This window comes from Myodes glareolus, chromosome 7 (assembly GCF_982192425.1).
Source record: "Myodes glareolus chromosome 7, mMyoGla1.1, whole genome shotgun sequence".
Taxonomy (NCBI): Eukaryota; Metazoa; Chordata; class Mammalia; order Rodentia; family Cricetidae; genus Myodes; species Myodes glareolus.
The window spans coordinates 57,368,829-57,392,397 of record NC_142032.1 but is presented as its reverse complement, the minus strand read 5'-3'; the positions used below and the strand labels follow the sequence as shown (position 1 = coordinate 57,392,397).

General features: G+C 48.9%; 3 protein-coding genes across 9 annotated transcripts in view; 1 reads left to right on the top strand and 2 right to left on the bottom strand.

The window, feature by feature from the left end:
* The window catches only part of Pc (pyruvate carboxylase), a 98,160-nt gene extending 92,598 nt beyond the window's left edge, over nt 1-5,562 (top strand). For all 4 annotated transcript variants that reach the window (XM_048458321.3, XM_048458322.3, XM_048458319.3 and 1 more), the window contains 11 exons: nt 1,278-1,422; nt 1,623-1,712; nt 1,799-2,020; nt 2,339-2,495; nt 2,896-3,136; nt 3,258-3,507; nt 3,687-3,931; nt 4,021-4,200; nt 4,283-4,531; nt 4,706-4,846; nt 4,926-5,562. In XM_048458321.3, coding sequence (XP_048314278.1) covers nt 1,278-1,422; nt 1,623-1,712; nt 1,799-2,020; nt 2,339-2,495; nt 2,896-3,136; nt 3,258-3,507; nt 3,687-3,931; nt 4,021-4,200; nt 4,283-4,531; nt 4,706-4,846; nt 4,926-5,174 — 2,169 coding nt within the window. In that variant the 3' untranslated portion in view covers nt 5,175-5,562. The remainder of the gene's footprint in view (nt 1-1,277; nt 1,423-1,622; nt 1,713-1,798; nt 2,021-2,338; nt 2,496-2,895; nt 3,137-3,257; nt 3,508-3,686; nt 3,932-4,020; nt 4,201-4,282; nt 4,532-4,705; nt 4,847-4,925) is intronic.
* Nucleotides 5,563-6,623: 1,061 nt separating this feature from the next.
* Nucleotides 6,624-9,521, bottom strand: Rce1 (Ras converting CAAX endopeptidase 1). 3 transcript variants are annotated; one of them, XM_048458326.3, is made up of 8 exons: nt 9,319-9,521; nt 9,084-9,186; nt 8,907-8,990; nt 8,591-8,669; nt 7,962-8,129; nt 7,769-7,840; nt 7,456-7,531; nt 6,624-7,269 (listed from the first exon to the last, which is right to left on the bottom strand). In XM_048458326.3, exons 1-8 carry the CDS (start codon nt 9,501-9,503, stop codon nt 6,909-6,911), a joined length of 1,128 nt encoding a protein of 375 aa, XP_048314283.2. In that variant the 5' UTR covers nt 9,504-9,521; the 3' UTR covers nt 6,624-6,908. The 3 variants fall into 3 exon arrangements, with proteins under 3 accessions (XP_048314283.2, XP_048314281.1, XP_048314282.1); XM_048458324.3 differs by having other exon boundaries at nt 7,456-7,518; XM_048458325.3 differs by having other exon boundaries at nt 7,456-7,518; nt 8,907-8,986; nt 9,319-9,348.
* A 95-nt stretch (nt 9,522-9,616) lies between these two features.
* Nucleotides 9,617-23,569, bottom strand: part of Top6bl (TOP6B like initiator of meiotic double strand breaks) — an 87,546-nt gene continuing 73,593 nt past the window's right edge. Inside the window, exons 13-16 of one of the 2 annotated variants that reach the window (XM_085693492.2) lie at nt 21,735-21,833; nt 11,044-11,122; nt 9,851-10,074; nt 9,617-9,770 (exon numbers count right to left, since the gene is read on the bottom strand). In XM_085693492.2, coding sequence (XP_085549618.2) covers nt 9,708-9,770; nt 9,851-10,074; nt 11,044-11,122; nt 21,735-21,833 — 465 coding nt within the window. In that variant the 3' untranslated portion in view covers nt 9,617-9,707. Of the gene's footprint in view, nt 10,075-11,043; nt 11,123-21,734; nt 21,834-23,569 lie in introns of both variants that reach the window. The other variant, XM_048458527.3, reaches the window with a different exon arrangement.

The window sequence follows — 23,569 nt, the reverse complement described above, 5'->3', positions numbered from 1 at the left end:
ACCTGGGTCCCTTCATCCTATTCCCCTCCCTCCATACCTGAGTCTCAGGAGCGCCGGGCTCGCAGGAATGCAGGGAGATGCTGGATTCTAGTCTTGCGCCGCCTTGAGCAAGCTTCTGGTGGAGACCCTGGGCTGTTAATTGCCTGTATTATTCACACCTAAGGGAGTAGGAAACCGGAAACCGCGCAGCTTGAGGGGCTTAAGTTCTTGCCGCTGGAATCCACTGCCTGAATTGTTGCTGGGACACCGCAACTTTAGCAAAACAATTTGGATCTTTAGTCTGATCAGCTGTGATGTGAGGCGGTGTCAGATACTTTTTCTTCCCCTAAAGAGTTTCTTTCACTTCAAACATACACGAGTTCTAACATCTGTCGTGTGTTGCCCTGTGCTGGGAGCCAGGTGGTTTCTGGCTCTGTTCCTACCACTATGGAGCTTTCAGTAGAGGCGATGGTGGTAGTCTAGTAGTAGTGAAGGGAAGGAATCCGTGGTGGTGGGAGGCTCTTCATCCATCTCCTGTGCAGCCTTGGGGGGCGTCAGCTGCTCTGATCCCTATTGCTGGTGGGCAAGGCACCCCAACTTGTCCAAAGGTGGGCAAAGGTGGCAGTGTTGAAGCAGCTCAGGTGGACTGAGCAGATGGGATTAAGAGTTCAGGGTTTGGGGGCTAGAGAGATGGCTCAGTGGTTAAGAGCATTGACTGCTCTTCCAGAGGACCCGGGTTCAATTCCCAGCACCCACATGGGAGTTCACAACTGTCTGTAACTCCAAGATCTGATACCCTCACATAGACATAAGTGCAGGCAAAACACCAATGCACAGAAAAATAAATATAAAAAAAGTTCAGGCTTTGTCATGGGACAGGTGAATGGGGAAGCCAGGGTATAAGGCAAGGCCTTCATCTACCAGATAGCTGGGGAGCACAGGATGCGGGGCTCCATGAGGGATGTGGAGATGCTAGCTGCCATTCCACGGAGGATGAGGAGGTCAGGGAGGAGAGTCAAGATGGGAACTGTTAGCAAGACGCTGCAAGATGCTGTTGGAATTAGGAAGAGTTGATGCCGTAGTAGTAGGGCATGGGGGAGGTGTTAGATTTTAGTTTGTAGACCCAAGAGGGGTGGCACTGGCATATGTTCTGGGTGAGCAAAGGTGGAGGGTGTGCATCTAGCCCCTGGCAGCCCCAGGGATTGCCTGACTGATGGTGAGATTTGGAGCAGCAGTGCTCCAAGGTCGCCTCTTCCCTCCCTCTGCTGCACAGTGACCCCTCTGCCTTTGTCTTGCAGACCAACATTCCCTTCCTGCAGAACGTGCTCAACAACCAGCAGTTCCTAGCAGGCACTGTGGACACCCAGTTCATTGATGAAAACCCTGAGCTCTTCCAGCTGCGGCCTGCACAGAACCGAGCCCAGAAGCTGCTACATTACCTCGGTCTGCCCACCCTTCTCCCTCCTGACTGTTCTTTGTCTCCCACTCCACAGCCCCGCCCTTGTTAAGATCCTGTACCTTCATGTGGCCCTTAATAGGTTTTTGCTGCCTGAACCTAAGAGGCCTGGGTGTTCTGGGGAGAGTCTCCATCACGAGCCTACCTACTCACAGCTGTCCTTGACATACTGCCCCTTCCTCCCCAGGACATGTCATGGTGAATGGCCCCACCACTCCAATCCCTGTCAAGGCCAATCCCAGCCCCGTGGACCCCGTTGTTCCTGCAGTGCCTATAGGTAGGTGAGATCCTTTTTTACCAACCCAAGGGGTAATGGCTGATTGCTACCTACAGGATAGGCATTGGTGTTCTTGTCTGCTCTAGGTCCACCCCCAGCTGGCTTCAGAGACATCCTTCTGCGAGAGGGGCCAGAGGGCTTTGCCCGAGCTGTGCGGAATCACCAGGGGCTGCTGCTGATGGACACAACCTTCCGGGATGCCCACCAGTCACTGCTGGCCACTCGAGTGCGCACACATGATCTCAAAAAGATTGCGCCCTATGTTGCCCACAGCTTCAACAGGCTCTTCAGCATGGAGAACTGGGGAGGTAGCTGGAGGCGGGCTGGGATGTTGGACAGTGCTAGCAGGAATGGAGTGCCCAACTCAAAAGGCCAGGACACTAGGGACAGAGACAGCAGCCGGCTCCTGCTGGAAAAGCCCAGTGCTTGAGGCTGCAGGGCTGGGGTGTAGGCCCTGTCCTGGGTAGCTTGAGGGCAGAGGGGAGCTCATCAATGCTTGCAGGATCTCAGATGAGCCTGAGCATCCCTGAGCCTCAGTGGAGGGAGAGGCTGGGGGGCTGGGAGAGAGGGGCCATTGGAGGGTCCTTGTGACATGTGGAGTGACTAGTCTCTCTGTTCCTGTCCAGGAGCCACATTCGATGTTGCCATGCGCTTCTTATATGAATGCCCCTGGAGGCGGCTGCAGGAGCTTCGGGAGCTCATCCCCAACATCCCGTTCCAGATGCTCCTGCGGGGGGCCAATGCCGTGGGCTACACCAATTACCCTGACAATGTGGTCTTCAAGTAAGCCTGGGTCGGCTGGGACCACACAGCAGTAGGCTCCAAAGTGTCTTTGACTACGCCCTATGGGGACCAAACACAAAATTGCAGAGGCATAGCAGGCAGGGCTTCTGGGTCTCCATGGCAGCAAACACTGAGGGCGATGACTTGTCCCAGGAATCACAGTGTGGAACTGGGTTGGAACCCAGGCCACAACGCCTTTGCCAAGAATCTCACTAACCCTCCAGGCTCAGGCTGGACAGTTCTGCCAGTGATAGTCACCCCTCCTGGCCCAGGCTGGCCTGGAAAAGGCCTTGTTTACACTTTGAAGCCCCTACTCCTGCCAGGCCAGACTCCATCCCCTGGGGGCTAGGAGCTAGAAAAGGAAGTGCAGGAAGGATTCACCTATTTTCTCACCTGCCAGGTTCTGTGAGGTGGCCAAAGAGAATGGTATGGACGTCTTCAGAATCTTTGACTCCCTCAACTACTTGCCAAACATGCTGCTGGGCATGGAAGCAGCAGGCAGTGCTGGAGGCGTGGTGGAGGCTGCCATCTCGTACACCGGGGATGTGGCTGACCCCAGCCGCACTAAATACTCGCTGGAGTACTACATGGGCTTAGCTGAAGAACTGGTGCGAGCTGGCACCCACATCCTGTGCATTAAGGTGCCAGGGCTGCTTGCCTATCTCTTTCTCTCGCCCTCCCTACCCTCCCCACCATGGCCTGCAGCACAGAAACACATCCCATCCCTCCTCACCGTGTTTCTTTCTCCTCTTCACTATTTAGGACATGGCAGGGCTACTGAAGCCTGCGGCCTGCACCATGCTGGTCAGCTCCCTCCGGGACCGATTCCCTGACCTCCCGCTGCACATCCACACCCATGACACCTCAGGGGCAGGCGTGGCGGCCATGCTGGCTTGTGCACAAGCTGGGGCTGATGTTGTGGATGTGGCAGCAGACTCCATGTCTGGAATGACATCACAGCCCAGCATGGGGGCTCTGGTGGCATGTACCAAAGGGACTCCTCTGGACACAGGTAGGATGGAAGAGCCCGTGGCCACGCCCCTCTCAAAGCTGTAGTCGCAAATCACCCCAGCAGAGTCTGGGACACAGAATCCAGATGCCCCACTCTGCTCCCACCCAAATTTGAATGGGCTAGCCCTGAGTCCTGGAAGGAGCCCCTGCCACGCTCTCCTAACTCTAGCTTCCCTGCAGAGGTACCCCTGGAGCGTGTGTTTGACTACAGCGAGTACTGGGAAGGGGCTCGGGGGCTGTATGCAGCCTTTGATTGCACGGCTACCATGAAGTCTGGCAACTCAGATGTGTATGAGAATGAGATCCCGGGGGGCCAATACACCAACCTACACTTCCAGGCCCACAGCATGGGGCTTGGCTCCAAGTTCAAGGAGGTCAAGAAGGCCTATGTGGAGGCTAACCAGATGCTGGGGGACCTCATCAAGGTGAGCTAGGCTCTTATCTAATGGCCCTGCACACTACACTCCTGCCTCTGTGCCTAGCATTGTTATTATTAGAGATCTTTTCTCTTCAGGTGACACCATCCTCCAAGATTGTGGGGGACCTGGCCCAATTCATGGTGCAGAATGGATTAAGCCGGGCAGAGGCTGAAGCTCAGGCAGAAGAGCTGTCCTTCCCCCGCTCTGTTGTGGAGTTCCTGCAGGGCTACATTGGGATCCCCCACGGGGGTTTCCCTGAGCCCTTCCGCTCTAAGGTAGGGATGATGCCTTAGGATGTGAGACAGGGACCGAGTACAAGAACCTGGCCTGACCCTCACCCTCTGCTTTGCTCCTCAGGTGCTAAAGGACCTGCCAAGAGTAGAGGGGCGGCCTGGAGCCTCCCTCCCTCCCCTGAACCTGCAGGAGCTGGAGAAGGACCTGATTGAGCGGCATGGGGAGGAGGTGACCCCAGAGGATGTTCTCTCTGCAGCTATGTACCCTGATGTCTTTGCCCAGTTCAAAGACTTCACGGCCACCTTTGGTCCCCTGGATAGCCTCAATACCCGCCTCTTTCTTCAAGGACCCAAAATTGCAGAGGAGTTTGAGGTCAGTGGTTCTTGTGTTTGTCCACACTCAGCCCCAAGTACTACAGAAGCCCCGCCAGACAGCCCAGACTTGGTTCTCACAGCCTTGTGGACTTTAGAGCAGAAACTTCCCTTGTCAGAACCCAGGGCCTGCTCTCCTGACTCTCTCTCAAAATTTGATCTACCTTTTCTGCAGGTGGAACTGGAACGGGGCAAGACACTGCACATCAAAGCCCTGGCAGTGAGTGACCTGAACCGGGCTGGCCAGAGGCAAGTTTTCTTTGAACTCAATGGGCAACTTCGGTCCATTCTGGTTAAGGACACCCAGGCAATGAAGGTACAGTACCCTCAGGGCCAGCCAGGTGGCAGGGCTGGGCCTGACTTGGTGTCTCATGTCATCTCTATCTTGTTTGCAGGAGATGCACTTCCATCCCAAGGCTCTGAAGGATGTGAAGGGCCAAATCGGGGCCCCTATGCCTGGGAAGGTCATAGACATCAAGGTGGCAGCAGGAGCCAAGGTGGTTAAGGGTCAACCCCTCTGTGTGCTCAGTGCGATGAAGATGGAGACTGTGGTGACTTCACCCATGGACGGCACTATCCGCAAGGTTCACGTGACCAAGGACATGACACTGGAAGGCGATGACCTCATCCTAGAGATCGAGTGATCTTGCTTCAGAGTGGCAGCCTGGCCAACCCTACCCCAAACTTCCCGACAGAAGCTGTGCAGCCAGGGCAGGCCCAGGCCAGCCGGTACCTGAGAGCAGGAAGGCCAGGCCCTTGAGGTCCTGTCCCATGGGACAGCACACACTATCTGCAGTGGCCCATTCCCTTCGGTCATTTGTCCTTTCCTTATGGACAGGCAGTTGCTCATATTCTCATCTCTTGCCAAATAAGGGGTTGCTCCTGTGGGAGACTACAGGTGTACAGCAGGTGGCCTTGGGACCTGGGGGAGGTGGTTTAGGGGTTCTACCTCTGGGGGTAGGGGGAAGACCTAATTCGCAGGTCCTGGGAAATTTGCTCAATAAAAGTGGCCTTCCCTTGCCCTCCACACTAGATCATGACAGTCTACACCATCCCTAGTGCTGTCTCCAACCCAGGGCAGTGTGGGTGGGGGTCTCTCAAATTCCTATGAGATCTAGGCCAAATCTGTTTTACTTAAAAAAAAGGGGGGGGGGGAGAAAGAAAGAAAGAAAGTTAGTTCCTAGATCTCAGGATAATGGATGCCTGTAGCCTGTCTGCCCAGTGTTCTCAGGGTCCTGGCACCTGATTTTGGGGGAGAACAAGTCAGTGGGCCTAGGCTGCATCCTTTCTGGACTCCAAGATCTAAATTCTATCTACACCCTCACCTCCCTAGTGCCAGCTTCTGCACAGGCTGGAGGTGAGAGGTGAGAGGCACTCTACAGGGAGGCAGCCACGTCGCAGCCAACCTTAGGGCGGGGGAGACACTGGGGAAATGAGTACATGCCTGTTTTCTCTCAAGCACCAGCTCTAGGGAACAGGTTTCAGGACAATCTTGAATGGGGGAGACTTAAAAGGATAAAGGAAAAAGGGTTAGCCAGGAAAACAAGAGCCACTGTAGAGTAGTGAGCAGTAGAAAGAAGCCTGGGCCTAAAGAACCTTGAGTTGCTGTGTTGCTTGGCAGAGTCCTTGCCACTCTCAGTGCTATGACCTTTGTCCTGGGTGCAGCAGAGGGACAGCAGTCCAGTAGAACCAGAAACCTCCACTCCTGGGAGACAGAGAAGCATCCTCTGTGCTCTGGACCTACATTTCTGTGTGGAATGGGGCTCTGGAGCCACCCTCCACCAGCTCTTGGGACATAGGTCAGAGCTGTGGGTCTTACTCCCTGACCTCAATAGCAAAGGTGCAGGCCCCACGATGGGCTGGGTTCCCACCTAGTACCTGACAGCCACAGGAGCTCAGGAGAGAGTGAACCACAGCCTTGGCAGCTAAAGGCCCCACCCCATCCTCTGCTGTTGGGACCTGCTTGCCAGGCTCACCTGCCCAGGTAGGCAGTGTTCAAAGCAGCCAAGAGAGGGAGTGTACACACTCTCAAGTGTAGGCCTGAGTCCTCACCAAGATCCAAGTACATGCACTCCCAAAGGTTCAAGACAATGTTACCCAAGTTAAATCTCTTTAATATCCCAATACAAAGTCTTGATGCAAAAAGACAATGAGAAAACCCTGGGAAGTTGGGAGGGTTTTATAAATAAACCCACTGAGCAGCTTTCCGGGGGAAGGGGGGGCAAAGAGAAGCAGCAGTCCAAAGAGGGAGCGCACAGCTCCTAGGATTTGTCCTTCCCCTCATGTCCAGCTGCTCCTCAACCCCTCTGTGAGAGAGGCTGCACCCTTTGGATATCTGCTACTTTCTCTTGGTCCCTGGGGTTCAACTAGCTCTGGCTTCAATCCCCTACAAAAATTCCTGAGATCTCGGGGACCCCAGCCAGCCCTGCCCTTGCAGTATTCCTTGATAAGGAGGGGCTGGAGAGCCCGTCAGAGTTCACTGGAGTGTACACAAGAGTGATGGTCAGGAGCACAGTAGGGTCTCTGAGGCTCCTGTTCGTTCCAAAAGCACACAAAGGGGAAGGCTGCCATAGAGCTTGGGGTCCGTCAGGGGCTGAAGCAGAAGCAGGAAGAGTCCCACACCAAGAGCATAGCCTGCCAGCAATGGCCACTTCTGTGGATGCTCCAGGGCTGCGCACACAGCAGGGAAGCCCATGTAGTTGCAGAAGGAGTGGCAAAGAACTGGCCCTATCAGGTGTCCTAGAGAGGGAGATGGTGTGACATATGAAACGGCCCCACCACTTCTGGCCCCCAAGTCATAACCTTTCAGACCTTAAAGAGCTGAGGGCCCTGGCTCAGTCTGCTTCAAGGACTGTGCTAGAAGAAACTGTCACATCCACACTACCCCCTTCTCCCACCCTCGGCTATGGGGCCCCGAGAACCAACCTGTGCGGATGAAGAGGAAAGCTGTGTAAGCACCGAAGACAGCGGTGTAGGAGAACTGGAATGCTGGAGACAGAAGCTGCGAGTGACTACACCTGATGCCCACCCTGCCCCAGCCCTGCACATCCCACAGCCAGAGACCACCCTTTCCCCTTGACAGTGGCTGCCCCACCATCTGTGGCTGTTCTCTGTACCCCACCTCCAATGACCAGTGGTCCCCATTCAACATTTATAGCCCCATGTTTCCAGCTCTTTCTGTAGAGTGGCTGTCAGGCATATCATAACACCCTGCCCCAAGCAAGCTTCCCAGGCTCACCTGCAGACAAGAAGATACTCCCCATACTGTTTTGGCGGAAACGTAGCTGCTCAATAATGTGATGAAAATGGGCTGGGAGGAAAGTGAAAACCACATCGTATTCCTCTGGCCTGTTATCTAGCTCACCCCTCACCCCACGCCCCATTTTCAGCCCTCATGCTGGGAATATCTTCACTGGACCAGTTAGACTCACCAACTCCAAAAAAGAGTGGGCAGGTGAACACAGCAGGGCCCAGACCTGTGCATGGCGCTAACATGGGCAGCATACAAGCCCGGAACACCAGCTCCTCTGTCAAGGGTGCGATAACTTGGTTTCGTAGCCAGCGCATGTCTGTGAGGCAGCGGGCCCAAGAACGCGGGGCTAGGGTAAATATTCAGGATAATAATGAGTGCCTAGTTACTAAAAAGAGGGCCCTTACCACAGATTTATTCTGGCCACACTCAGGTCGGGAACCCTGAGAATCAGAATGGAGCACACATAATCACAATGTCTTGAAATATAGGTGACAATGGTAAGGGAAGGGAACAGTAGATGAGGGAGTCAGTAAATTTAACCAAGGCCAGTCTGGGGAAGTCAAGGATGGAAAAGTAGGGGAAGGTGCTTCTGACCCAAATCAAGTACTGTTTTGGGTCCTGAAAGGCCTCCTTGAGAATCATAAATTTACAAGGTACCCAGCAATATGATCCACTTTAATGGTGAAGAAACACACCCAGAGAGGTGACATCTCGCCTCTTCAGTCCAGGTCACAGCATCTCACTGACTCCTTTCCCCAGTGTCCTGGACTGCCTGTGCCTACCTTTTCCTCAGTCTTGAAGACTCACCCAGGACAACCTTCAGCCCATCTGTCAGGTCGCACGGGCAATCCATAGAGAGCTGCATCAGTGGACCCAGGAAAAGGATCTGGGGGCAGAAAGACGGATCAAATGAAAGACTCACCACAATCCAATGACCTTGCTCACACAGTGCCCTTGGTCAGCCTCAGGACCAAATTTCCTAAGTTCTTGGATTTCCCAGTCATGCACACCAGGGGGCTCAAGGGTCATATCACAATTCCCGTCAGCCAACCTCCAAGGCTGTACACAAGGGCATTTCATTACACTAGTGAACACAGGGTAGGAAAAAGGAAGCAGGACTCACCATAGTTAGCAGCAGCGGCAGCAGAGCTGCTGGGAAAATGCCCTCCAGCCTGAAGCCCATCAGGGTGAGCAGTGATGTGCCTGGCTGAGCCACAGGAAAGGGGGCATCAGTGATGTTCCCTCCCACAAAAACCTTGGAATCTTTCCCTGCTTGCCCTGTGCCCCGCCTCCTTCGCACCTGGATGCCAGTGAGTTCCCGCCAGAGTAGCACGCAGAGAGGGGACAGGCTGGAGACCACCAGGACACTGGTGAAACGCCGCTTGATGACAGCAGGGTGGTCCCTAGGAAGGATCAGTGAGTTCAGGGGGCCTGTAGCAGCCACTTGCCACCGCGGCCCCACCCCCGTACACAGCCCCGCCCACAGTCCCGCCTCGCGGGGGCGCGGATTTCGGCCGCGCGCGCAGCCCCCGCACCTGGGCAGCTCGCTCTTCCACACGTAGAGGCTGCCCACATAGGAGCAGGCGAGGCTGAAGCAGGAGAACACGGACACCCAGCAGCACAGCCCCGGGCCCGGGCCGCTCAGCGCGGTTGACTCGGGCTGCCGCTGAGGCCGCGATACCGACAGTAGGCGCAGCCCGTCCCCGCCCAGCGCCGCCATCACGCCCGGACCCGTGGCGCGCGGCAGTGACGTGTCTGCGTGGATGACGTCAGGCGGCGGCGCGAGCTGCCGGTGGCCCCGAGGTGCCCCTCCCCTTGCACCGAAGCGGAGACTCTGTGCTTGGAGCAGTTTTATTGAACTCCAGAGGGCACGACACACGTGTCCCGGGCGCGTTGGCCCGCTGGGATCCTCAGTAGCGGGCGCTTAGAACCTGCGTCCCGGACTCAGCCACTCGGACAGATTGGAAACCTCTTGCAGCCACAAGTCCTGCGGGAGCAGAGGAGACAGTGGTGAGGACCTAGCGGCAGCAGCCCAGGCTGGCACCCGCCCTGCGCTCGCCGCGGTACCTCCAGGCCGCCCGCAGGGCTCGCTGCGTCTGGCGCCGAGACCCTGCTTTGGGCCGCTCTGGCCGGCGATCCTCTGACATTGGGGGAGACCACAGTGGGCTTGTGGTGGCGTGTGGCGCACTCTGGAGGGTTCGGATCTCTGGCGGGGCACAGAGCTTGCGATTCTTCCCTGCCCAGGCTGGGGCTTCTCTTCAGTTTCTTGTTTTCTGCTTGCCCGCTGCTCTCTAGGAGAAGAAAAGTCCGTTTCAAATCTTGCTCCCGCAGCCTTGTGCTAGTGCTGCAAAGTCTTGAGACAGGGGAGTTCTAAATGAGCTCTCCCACTCCATCCTTCCAGATGAAATCTTTCAACTCCTGCCTTCCGTAACCACCCCCCACTCCCCCCCCCCCCCCGTCTTAGCTGGACTTTGATAGAGGGCATTAGTAACTCCCACCACCCGATTGTGCGATTGTGTAGCATGAATTCCAAGCTCCGATTGCTTCGGGCAGAAAACAACTCAGTCTCTCTGGTGTTGTACTAGGCAGCTGCTACAGAGGCAGCCTTTTGTTGATATTTAAACAGGCTCTGACGTAACTAAGGCTGACCTTAAACTGATCACCCTGCTTCTGGGATCACAGATACGAGTCAGCATGCTTTAGCCAGTGGTTCTTAACCTGTGGGTCGCGACCCCTTTGTGTTGAATAGTCCTGTTACTGGGGTTGCAAATCAGATATTACGATTTATAGCAGTAGCAAAACTATAGTTATGAAGTAGCAATGAAAATAATTTTATGGTTGGGGGTTGCACTACAGCATTAGGAAGGTTGAGAACTATTTTCCGCTTATCAGTAACAGGTTCATTTGTGGAGGGGAAGGGAATCAAGGTCAGGGTCTTGACAAACAGGCAAGCACTCTGCCCCTCAGGTGCAAATTTACAGCGTCTTTGTCGTGACACATCCCTCTTGAGCAGGTCCCTGGGGATCTCGGCCAACAAATGCACTTTCTTTAGAAAAGCTAACATGCACACAATAATAAGTGCAACACACAGATTTTCAGTCCTCTCAGGTAGGAATACATGCTGCTGCTGCTGAAGCCCCACAATCCCTGTGGCAGCCAACCAATCCCAGCAGGGGGCATCATAGCCTAACTGCAGTGGTATAGTTGAAATGCTCCAAGCCATGGTTTTTACTTCTCTGCTTTCAGCCCAGGCGCCTTACCCACATGGGACTGCTGGCCGATAGTCCCATGCCAGTCTTCGGTGCTCTGGGTGGAGTGCTTTTTCTCTGGAGTTGGGTGCTGTAACAATTAGAAATTCCAAATGAGTTTGCAGAAGTCTGACTGAGCCTTAGTGAGCCGTGTGCCTGGTGGCTTGATTGATTTATAGGGCCTTCTTCACCTGGAACTCCCTCTTCCTCCTAGTTCATCAGTCTCTACTTGACCTCCAACTTTCAAAGCATCCTCCTGTGCAACTCACGCTCTAGCCTTCCCAGCAAGTCTGTTCTTCCCTGGCCTTCGGATACTTGCTGACAGTGAAGTATGGCACTGCTCATCATTTTATGTGCACGTGTCCATCTTTCTACTCAGTCTAGTTGTGAGGACCTATGTGAATTATGTGTGTACATGCGTACATGTAGGAGGCCAGGAGAGGGTGTCAGGTCCCCTGGAATTGGAATTACATGTTTGTGAGCTGTCTGATGTGATTCTGGTCTGCTGCAAGAGCAGATGGTCCCTCTTAAACACAGACATTTCTCCAGCCCCTCTTTATGGAGTCCTGACTGTCTGGAACTTGATATGCAGACCAGGCTAGGCTCGAACTCACAGAGATCATCCTGCCTTTGCCTCCTGAGAGCTAGGATTAAAGGCATACATCACAATGCCTGGCTATGTCTATTTTAAAATAAATAATTGGGGGGGTATGAGGAACAGAGTCTCATATATCCCAGGGCTGACCTTGAATGTCTGATCGTCTGTCTCTCTGATCATCTTTATGCATATATAAATTATTAAATATAAAAATTAAAAGGAAATCTTTAAAAATATGAAAAATGAGTACTTGCATAGCTCAAAAGTACATGAAAGCTCTGGGTACAACCCCTAGCACTACATAAAATGGCATAGTAGCACATACATGTAATCCCAGCATGCAGGAGATGAAGGCAAATGAGTATGAGTTCAAGACCATCCTCAGCTACTTAGGAAGATAAAGGCCATATAAAGATAAAGGTCTCAGATACACAAGAGTCTGCCTCAAAATCAACAACCCAGCCCTCATCTGCGATTTCTACTCCAAAGAACACCATGGAGAGTGGAAAGTGAAACTGGAGTAGGAGAGAGTGGGCTAAGCTCAGCGGGTGCAGGGCTGGTTTTCAGTGCGGTGGAGTTCGGAAGGGGGACACAGCACCATGAGAGCCTTAGTAGCACCTTTAGAGCTGCACACTTTAAAATGACCAGTCAGTCGCCGGGCATGGCAGTTCACACCTTTAGTCCCAGCCCTCAGGAGGCAGAGACAGGCGGATCTCTGATATGGGATTCCCCTCTGTATGTTCGTTTTATTGCCAGTGATTAATTAAAAAGTTACTTTCAGCCAGTGGCTTAACAGAGTAAATCCAGGCAGAAAATCTGAACAGAGATGAAGGGAGAGAGTTGGCGGAGTTGTAGAGATGCCATGTAGTTGCAGGAGGAGGACGCCCGCACGCCGGTAACAGTAAACCACAAGCCTCGTGGTAAAATAGAAAATAATAGAAATGGGTTAATTTAAGATATAAGGGCTAGCTAGCAATATACCTAAATTATTGGCCAAACAGTGTTTTAGTTAACACAGTTTCTGTGTGATTATTTCGGGTCTGGGTGGCCGGGAAGAACAAGCAGCCTGCACTTACAGATCTCTGAGTATGAGGCCGCCCGGTCTACAGAGCAGGTTCCAGGACAGCTATGGCTACATAGGGAAACCCTGTCATGAAAGACAACAAAAAAGGTAAGTCCTACATAAGAATTACATCACAGTCTCACTACGTAGCTTTGGCTGTAGTGGAACTTACTGTGTAGGCCAGGCAGGCCTCTGTCTTACAAGTGCTGGGGTAAAAGGTGTACACTACCATACCTGGCTATGTTCCAGAGCTATGCAGTTACAATTACTGCTCATCATTTCTGTGGCTGGTTCCACAGTCTCTCCCAATAGACCAAAATCCTCAGATGCACATATCCTAAAAGGTGTGTGCCACTATGCCTGGCCTACATTGTTATTAATACAAGTTCCAACTTGTATAATTGCATTCCCAGGAACATACGAAGGGCAAAGATAGCCCCCAAGAAACAGTGCAGTTTCAGTTTGTTCTAGCCAGGGAAATCTGGGCCTCCTTAAATCCTTAAAAATACAGCTCCTTGGATTCAACATTGGAACATTCAATTCTAGTCTGCACCCTAGGAGACCAAATCTTTCCTTAGAGAACTGCCCATTTCTCCTTAAACTATAGATGGGTTGATTCTGTATTAGGTGAGTTGGCTAGTTGCCATGGAAACAAAATAATAGGCCCACAAGTAAAAAAGAATTTGACCTAGGGCCTTGATCATGTAGTTTGTGCCTGAGGCCACTGGGTGCCGCTATTGTGCCACCAATGAGTTATCACACAGTGGCTGGTACTAGAGGAAAGAAGTAATGACAAAGTGTTGATGTGCCTCTTCCCTGGGCTTGTCACTCAGTCCTACAAAGGCACACTGTGATCAGGCTGTGGAGACGTGTGACTAGCAAGTTTGAAGTTTTACAATTACCTTGTCTATAAGATGGACAACAATGACCTAGCTCATAACGTCTTTATGGAGACTGAGGTGGAAATACAGACTGGGTATTCTGTAAATGCTCCTTTCTTTCAAGATCCTTGGGTTCACCAGCCATCTGCCAAGTTAAATGGGCTATGAATGGCCCTGAGGCTGTGAGCCATGGCTAGAACCAAACAAGGTAAAGAGATCAGATAGATTGTTTCAGATCTCACTGGGATGTCAGAGGTCCACGCAAAAGATCTTCAGAAACAGGCACTCTAGATCCTGAGGGGTCTTCGCGGGTCCTAATGATGGCTCATGCATTATTCTCCTAGGTTGTACTAAACTGAACTGTGCCCCTTCCCCATATATCCATGCCCTAATACCAAGCGCCTCTGAGTGTGAGATTATTTGGAAAAAGGGTTGTGGCAGATACAATCATGCTGGATTCGGGCAAGCCCTCCTAAAGCTGAGAAACAGGTAGGGAAAGGCTAGGTGAAGATGGATGGAGGCAGAAGCTGGAATTATGTAAACCACAAATTAGGAAGCCAGAGAGACCAGATGGACTCTCCCAGGGCCTCTGAAGGAAGCACAGATCTGCTCGCACCTTAATTTTGGATGCCTGGCTTCCAAAACTGACAGAATAAATGATGAGTTTATCTATTTATCTATCTATTTATTTATTTATTTGGTTGGTTTGGTTTTTGGTGATGGTTTCTCTCTAGCTTTGGAGCCTGTCTTAGAACTCGCTCTGTAGACCAGGCTGGCCTTGAACTCACTGAGATCCACCTGCCTCTGCCTCCGAGTTTTCCTTCCTGAGGTGCAGCCATCGGCTCTCCAGCCCAGGGGAAAGCAGGAGGTTTCGCAGTGAGCCAGCTGAGGCTGCAGACAAGTATGACGGAAGCTGTAACGGGCGCATTGAAGAGAAGGGCAAATCCAAGAAATGTGAAGACCATTCCGTGCTTGAGGACCTAGATTCCCTATCCAGTCAGGTAGACCAGGGTCAAAGGGAGAGCAAGTGCGGAAGGCGTGCTGAAGGCCTCTCTTCTGAGAGTCTGGTAAAGTCACTCTAGGAAGTGAATGATGAGATACCGTGTCGGGGTTGGAGATGGCGCAGCAGTGAAGAGCTCACAACCACTTGCAACTCCAGCTCTAGGGATCACATGAGTCAGTAGTTCTCCCTGATGGCTGAGAGTGCTCCACCATATAGACACACCACATGCTGCTTAGCCACAAACCTCTACACACAAGACTGTTCCCAGCCTGGTGTCCCAACAAACAGGTAGTATGGACATGGATGCACTAGACTCCGTGGCATAGTGGGGTAGCTAGTGCAAATAAGTACATATGTGGCTTCTAAAGAAACTTCCACATTGCCTTCCAGAGGACTTCTCCGCCTCTGTCTTTTTTTTTAAAAAAAAAAAATATTTATTTATTTATTTATTTTTGAGACAGGGTTTCACTATGTTGCCCAGGTTGGGCCTAGGCTAAATGATCCTCCTACCTCAGCTGCCAGAACTGAGGATACAGGCACACGACACCATGCCCAGTGCTCTTTTTATTCCCAATATCTGTGGTGTTTATTTGAATTTTCAAACTACTAAAAATGAGTTTATGTATTTGTTTGCAGTTTATGTGTTTTGTATGGGCACTTTTATTAAGTGTGTGTTCACTAGGGCTCTGGAGTTAATTTTTAACTAGAAGTACAATTTCTCCCATAGCTTCTCCTTTGTCACAGGGGCATTTACTCTTAGTGAATTGCCCATTTCATCATTTGATGTCAAATGTCCTGCCAAATAGCTGCTCCTTCTCTCCTGATAAATAATTAAAAATATAGAGGATGCCACATGTCTAATTTCTGAGAGTGTCATCTTATGGTTTAAAAGGAATCTGAGAGAAGGCAATGCTGCTATGCAGATGGATCTGGTCTTGAACTCACTATGTAGCCAGCCCTGCCTTAGGCTCTCCGTGTTCCTGCCTCATCCTCCTGAGTACTAGGATTACAGGTGTGCACGACACACGGACCTCTCTTTTTATTCTGGGTTTACCTGCTTACAGCTTTATTAATAGTCCCAATTCTGTAACATTTTAGTTTCAGTGGCTTTTCTTTATATTTCATATTGGTCTCTACTTGGCTCTTTATTGTTTCATTCCCTCCATTTGTGCAGCTTGCTCTTCTGATGTGGTCAGCAGCACTGGAAGGCAAGGTTGCTGTACCGAGTCTGTTCTTTCTTCCAGGGATCGCCACCTTAGCTACAATCACTTAGAGTACACCCCATTTATTTCCAAACACGTTAGAATCTTTTAGATGGTTTTCTGTTGTTAGTTTTATTTTAGTTATAATGTGGACAAAACATACTTAGAGGCTGGTGATGTGGCACAGCTTGCCACCACGCCTGAGTTTGAAGGACCCCAACTCGTTTTAACTTTAACCACAGTTATAACGTCTTGCAAAGGATGAACAGATAACAAGCCTAGTCAGGACCTCCGGAATGCTGAGCAGATAACAAGCTCCATTAAAGGCCTCCGGAATTGGATACCTGAGGTTAGAGCAAGGACAGCCTTATCTGGCTGCAAGACAGGGATTTATGAACTGGCCATAGAAACAAAGAAAGAGAGGATTGCGAGGCCTGAGTCACGTATAAAGCGGGGCTCTCACGAGTCAGGGGCTGTGCAATCAGACATCTGGTCGCCAGCCAGGAAAGGGGGGGGCAGGATGGGAAGAACAGTAAACCGCTGAGTAGTCCTCTCATTGTTATTTAGGTTAAGAATTTACCACCCTGCATCTCGCTTCTGTAAACCTTGCTTTTTGCTCTCCTATAAGAACCCCTCACCCCCAACCTGCAGGGGCGCAAGTCCTCCGAGAGACTTGTCGCCCCCAGGTACCTGTGTATCCAATAAACCTCCTGCTGTTTGCATCCGGCTGCGTGTTTTCGACTGATCTTGGGCACAGGGTCTCTCCCGAGGGAAGACGCCCACGGGAGTCTTTCAAGTTCCATATCAGTAGGAGGGCCCTGATTCCTATAAGTCATCTCTCTGATTGCATGTGCACCGTGACAAGTGTCACAGATAAAGTGTTAACATACACACCACAAACTGCAGAGCAAGGTGGCTCGCTGGGTAAAGGCACTTGCTGCCAAGCCTGACTACCTGAGTTCAGCCCTGAACACGCGGTGGAAGGAGGAAAAACTTCTACAAGTTGTCCTTTGACCTCTACATAGGCACCACAGCACGCACATAGACACACAAATCAACAAATAGATATAATAAAAATTTAAAACATATGTTTGTATTATTTTAAATAAGTTTAAATATATCAAGAGCTATCTAATAGCTGGGAATGTGGTCTGATTTTGATATCTAATAACTGGACATATGATCTTTTCTAATACAGAAGTATCCAATGGCTAGAATATGCTCTGTCCTGCTGGATGTGTCCTATGTACATGGAAGAACTGTATTTGTCCATGGTTGGGTAAAGTGTTTTCATGAACATTAGTTAGGTCACACTGATAGGACTATTAAAGTCTTATACAGACTTAACTGATTTCCTGTCTGCCTGTCCTGTTAATTATTGTGAGAAGTATGTTAAAGTCTTCAAACATAGCTTGGATTTAGCTCTTTGTATTTAAGAGTTTCTTCATTTTGTTTCCTGTATTTTAGAGCCTTCCTGAAAGGTCTGTGCGTGTTTAGGACTATAGACGGCCCCTGGGTTATGATGGTTTGGCATGGATTTTTGGCTTCACAATGATTTCACATTCAAATCGTCTTTCTAGGCTTCTCCCATCACTTCCTTTTAATTTTCTTTTCTTTTTGTTTTTCTTGGTTTGTTTTTAGGGTTTCTTGTTTGTTTTTAAAAGGTGTGCACCACCACTGCCTGCACCCCATTTCAGTATAGCAGTTAATATATCCCATGAACTGTTGTGTAAAATTGGATTTGTGTTTGGGTGGCTTCTCCCAGATGAAAGCTGTTGTGTCTGAACACACTTAAGTTAGGCTGGGCTGTGGTATTCAGTTAGTTAGCTGTATTAAATGAAATTTTACTTATGAAGATTTAACTTACGATGGTACTGCAGAATATTATTTTCAGGTGTGTGACTTTTGTTTACACTGCATTTGTTTAGCTCTGTGAAGCTGTGGTACTGTGCCTGTCTAAAACACCTGATAGTCCAATAAGAGCTGAATGGCCAATAGCGAGGCAGGAGCAAGGATAGGCGGGGCTGGCAGACAGAGAGGATAAATAGGAGAAACGAGGACAAGGAGGAGCAATGAGAGAACAAGGGGAGAAGGAGGTCAGGGGCAGCCACCCAACCACCCAGCCACCCAGCCAGCCACGGGGTAAGAGTGAAAGGAAGATATACAGAAGTAAGAAAAGGAAAAAGCCCAGAGACAAAAGGTAGTCAGGATAATTTAAGATAAGAAAAGCTGGCTAGAAACAAGCCAAGCTAAGCCCGGGCATTCATAACTAAGAATAAGCCTCTGTGTGTGGTTTATTTGGGAGGTGGGTGGTAGGACACCCCAAAAAGTCAAAAGAATAAAACATCACACAATATGATGGTTCAAGCCGGGTGATGGTGGTGCACGCCTTTAATCCTAGCACTTGGGAGGCAGAGGCAGGGGGATCTCTGTGAGTTCGAGACCAGCCTGGTCTACAAGAACTAGTTCCAGGACAGGTGCCAAAGCCACAGAGAAACCCTGTCTCGAATATATATATATGATGGATCATTGTAATGTAATACAGCTGCTGTAAGTTGAGTAGCATCTGCAGTGTCTTCAGGACAAATATTTCACCAGTATGAAATGATGTTTCTCGGTACTCAACTTCATATGGAAAAGCAAAAAACCCAGGATAGCTAAAACAATCCTGTATAATAAAAGAATGTCTGGAGGCATCACAGTCCCTGGCTTCAAGCTCTACTACAGAGCTATAGTACTGAAAACAGCCTGGTATTGGCATAAGAACAGACAGGAGGACCAATGGAACCAAATCGAATATTAATCCACCACTTTTGAACACCTGATTTTTGACAAAGAAGCAAAAAATATCAAATGGAAAAAAGAAAGCATATTTAACAAATGGTACTGGCATAACTGGATATCAATATGTAGAAGAATGAAAATAGATCCATATCTATCACCATGCACAAAACTCAAGTCCAAATGAATCAAAGACCTCAACATAAAGCCAGCCACACTGAATCTCATAGAAGAGAAAGTAGGAAGTACACTTGAACACATTGGCACAGGAGACCACTTCTTAAATATAACCCCAGCAGCACAGACACTGAGAGAAACAATTAATAAATGGGACCTCATGAAACTGAAAAGCTTCTGTAAAGCAAAGGACACAGTCAACAAGACAAAATGACAGCCGGCTTACAGAATGGGGAAAGATCTTCACTAACCCCATATCAGACAGAGGTCTGATCTCCAAAATATACAAAGAACTCAAGAAATTGGACACCAAAAGACCACATAATCCAATTTAAAAAATGGAGTACAGACCTAAATAGAGAACTCTCAACAGAGGAATCTAAAATGACTGAAAGACACTTAAGGAAATGTTCAACATCCTTAGTCATCAGAGAAATGCAAATCAAAACAACTCTGAGATTTCATCTTACACCTGGAAGAATGGTCAAGATCAAAAACACTGATGACACCTTATGCTGGAGAGGATGTGGGGTAAAGGAAACAGTCCTGCATTGCTGGTGGGAATGCAAGTTGGTACAACCCCTTTGGATGTCAGTGTGGCAATTTCTCAGAAAATTAGGAAACAGCCTTCCTCAAGACCGAGCAATAGCACTTTTGGATATATATCCAAAGGATGCTCAATTGTGCCACAAGGACATGTGCTCAGCTATGTTCATAGTAGCATCGTTTGTCATAGCCAAAACCTAGAATCAACCTAAATGCCCCTTGACTGGAGAATAGATAAGGAAACTGTGGTACATTTACACAATGGAGTACTATACAGCAGAAAAAAATGACATCTTGAAATTTGCAGGCAAATGGATGGAGCTAGAAAACATTATTTTGAGTGAGGTAACTCAGACACAGAAAGACAATTATTACATGTACTCACTCATAGGTGGTTTTTAAACATAAAGCAAAGAAAACCATCCTACAAATCACAATCCCAGAGAACCTAGACAACAATGAGGACCCTAAGAGAGACTTACATAGATCTAATCTACATGTGAAGTATAAAAAGACAAGATGTCCTGAGTAAATTGGGAGCATGGGGACCATGGGAAAGGGTTGAAGGGGGGAGGGGAGAGGAAGTGAGGGGAGCAGAGAAAACTGTAGAGCTCAATAAAAATCAATTTAAAATGACGTTCTTTATTATGTACTATTAACTAATGTGTGTGTGTGCATGCTACAACATGAATGTGGCGGCCCATGAATGTGGGGTCAGTTCTCTCCTTCCACTTTGTTTTTGAGGCAGGTTCTCTCTCTTGCTGTTTCTGCTGTGTTGTGTACTACTCCAGGCTAGCTGAACCATAAGCTTCCAGCCGATTCTTCCTCCTTTACCCTCCATCTTGCCACAGGAGTGCCGAGATTACAGATACACATTACCACATATGGCTTTTTGCATGGGCTCTGGGACTCAGACTCCAGACTTTCTCAGCAAGAACGCTCACCTCCGAGCTGTCTTGCAAACTCTGAAGGGCCCTGTTTATCTCACATAATATTTTCCACTCTCACATTTACTTTGTCTGATGCCGATATCTTCTCTAGCTCTATTTTGTGTTAATATGGTGTATATTATGTATACATATGTATGGGTGTGCACATGTCCTTACGTGTGTATATGTATGTCTAGGTCACCAGAGTTCCTATTTTTAAATATTCTGTCACCCCAATGTCAAATGGACTACAGCAGCACCGTAGGTCTCCAGCCCCATTGTTTACCTCGGGTAGACCTGGGCCCCCTCTCTTTGATGGCCTCCATACTTTTCTAGACAGTATGTTGTATTGGGGGAATCATTGTTTTGTTTGAATTTTTTTTTTAAAGTTTTTTTTCCAGCTGGGTGATGGTGGTGCTTGCCTTTAAACCCAACACTCCAGAGGCAGAGCAGGTGGATCTCTGAGTTTGAGGCCAGCTTGGTCTGCAGAGGGAGTTTCAGGGCTACATAAAGGAACCCTGTCTCAAAAAAAAAAAAGAAAAAGAAAAAAAAGGTTTCCCCAAGAGGGTATGGTGGTACACAACTTTAATCTCAGCACTCAGACGGGTCTCTATGAATTTAACATCAGCCTGATCTACATAGAGTTCAAGGCCAGCCAAGGCTATATATTAAGACCCTGTTCTCAAAAACTTTTTTTTTTTTGCTTTCCACTTCTCAGGAATGACCATTCTATTTATTGCCTGACATTAAGTAGCCATCTTGACACCAGTCCCTCCTTTCCTCCCTCTCTCTCAGAAGCCATAGTGTAATGATTTAATCTTTAGTCTCTTGCTTATTTAATTTATACTTTAGTTGTTTTTTTTTATGTCAAGAGAACCAGAGACTGGTGTGATGGTGCACAACTTTAATCCCAGGAGGCAGAGGCAGGTGGATCTCTGAGTTCAAGTCTAGTTTGATCCTACAAAGGGAGTTCCAGGACAGCCAGGGCTATACAGAGAAACCTGTTCTGAAAAACTAAAAGGTGGGGGGAGGGAGGGAGGGAGGACAGGAGAACCAGAAAGGTGGGCTTTAGTTGAACAGTTTGCTACCAGCTACGACTGGAATCTGAAGGCATACAGAATGTTCTAGGCAAGCTCTCCCCTTGTGGGAGGACACGGCCACCAGGTGTGCTGCAGTAGAGACCTCCACTGAGAGCTCCGGGCCTTCAGCAGCCAGAAGGGTGAACTGCTAACGGAAGATTTGGCATATTATTATTTTACTGGCATAGAAACCAAAGCTCGGCAAGGTTAAATCGTATCTCTAACGATGCCAACAATCACCCAGTGGTAGAAATGGAACTCAGTGTCCGGCCATGCTCTTGGCTTCTACAAAGCACTTGGTTCTGTGATGTTTCTTGGGCCAAGGCATCTTTGCTGAAAGGCCAGCCGTACGACCTGAAGCATTTGTACTTACCCACCCTGAATTAAGGGCTCCCACATCAGAATGGGAGATTCCTACTAAAATACTATTATCGTCACACTTACCTGTTCTGTGTCGCATGAGCAGTGCTGCAGAAGTCGGTGCTGGGTGGCGTCATAAAATAATCTGTGTAGTTTGGCCCCAAATTCCTGTGTGTCAGCTACCTGAAATTCATGAGAAATAGAAGGCTGAATTCACCACTGGAACCAGAGGGGGAACTGTAAAACCTGAGGAAGACAAGATACAGCCTTCTCTGCTGTATTTACAGTTTTGTCTCTACGGGAGAGCACCCAGGGGCAGAAAAAGCCCAGGAGCTCGGCATGTGGCTCCCATATGTCTTCCCACCTAAGCAAGATCTTCAACAAGGTCTTTGTCTGCAACAGATAGATATCACAGAAATCCCTCTGTCTCATGTTTGGGTTGTAAAAGATTCTCTTCCCTAAGATGAGCGAGAAAACGGTGATCCCACTGACACTGGAACTCCTCAGCGAGGCTGAGGAAGAGGTAGGAAGTCTTCCTCAGGCCTTCTAGAGAAAAGAGCCAGAGAATGCAGTCTATATCCTAGGCATACGGATCAGCCTTTGCTGCTTCAGTGCCTGACTGTGGGGTGTCAGAGTCAAAGAACATGAGGAATCACCTGAAACCAGGCATTAATTTAAAGATTTAACTCTTTGGACTGGAGAGAGAGGGGAAGGGGGTATGGGGGGAGGGGAGAGAGAAATGGGAGGAGGTGAAAATTTTTAATAATAATAATAATAAACTAAAAAAAATTTAACTTTATGTGTGTGCTTGTATGTTTGTAAGCCATGTGTGCACAGGATCCTGCAGAGGCTAGAAGAGGTGTCAAGTCCCCTGGGGCTGTTGTGAGCCACCTGATTTGGGTACTTTAACTAAACTTGGGTCCTCTGGAAGAACAGCAAGTTCTCTTATAACAACTGAGCCATCTCCAGCCCCCAACACATTAATTTAATACATGAGAAACTGAAGTTCAAAAAGAAGTGACCCATTCAAGATCAGGTAGGACAAAAGCCAGGGCCACTTCTTTTTACCCCATCAACTACATGCCCAAAGATGAAGTCATGACTTAAAGTCTCTTGCTTATATTCTTGCGTTATTCTTTGTGCCACTAGTTCAAAGCACTTTATTCTATGAAATAATTTTAGATAAAACAAAATATCACAGAGTTTTGACTGAGGCACTATATACAGCAATAAATGTTACCAACTTAGAAGACTGAGTGATTAGATTAAGTAACAAAGTACACTATTGACTAAAGCAAATTCTAACCCTGTTGAAATTGGTGGAATGCCATTTTATATATAAAAATATAGTTCCTTGGTTTTTACTATACGATATGAGATGTACAAAAATTAAAATTATAGTGATAGAAATTAATACTTAAGCTTGTCTATGTGTTATATTATCTTTTAAGATAAAAGGGCACATAAAAATGAACAGCCAGATCTGGAAAGCAGAGGCAGGTGGAGCTATGTGAGTTCAAGACCAGCCTCATCTACACAGCATCCCAAGCAGCCAAAGACTGTCTGGAGGGGAAGCAGCAGCAACAGCTAGGGAATCTGTGATCTGCTGGCAATCCAGTTCGTCACTGTATGACCCCAGAGGAAGAAAGGCAACTAACACTGAGGACCCGTTATGCGTAAAGTATTTTCAGTCTCGGTTTCTTCAGCCACTGCTATGAATTTTCACAGACTAAGGCTTATAAACACTCCACATTTCTTTCTCACAGTTTTGGTTATCTGCGATCAGGGTGTGCATCGATGATGGTTAATGTTAATTGTTACCTTGACAATATTTAGAATCACCTGGACGGAAGGCCTCTGGACAGACCAATGATTGTTCTGATAATGTTAACTCATATGGGAAGACCCTCTTAATTGTA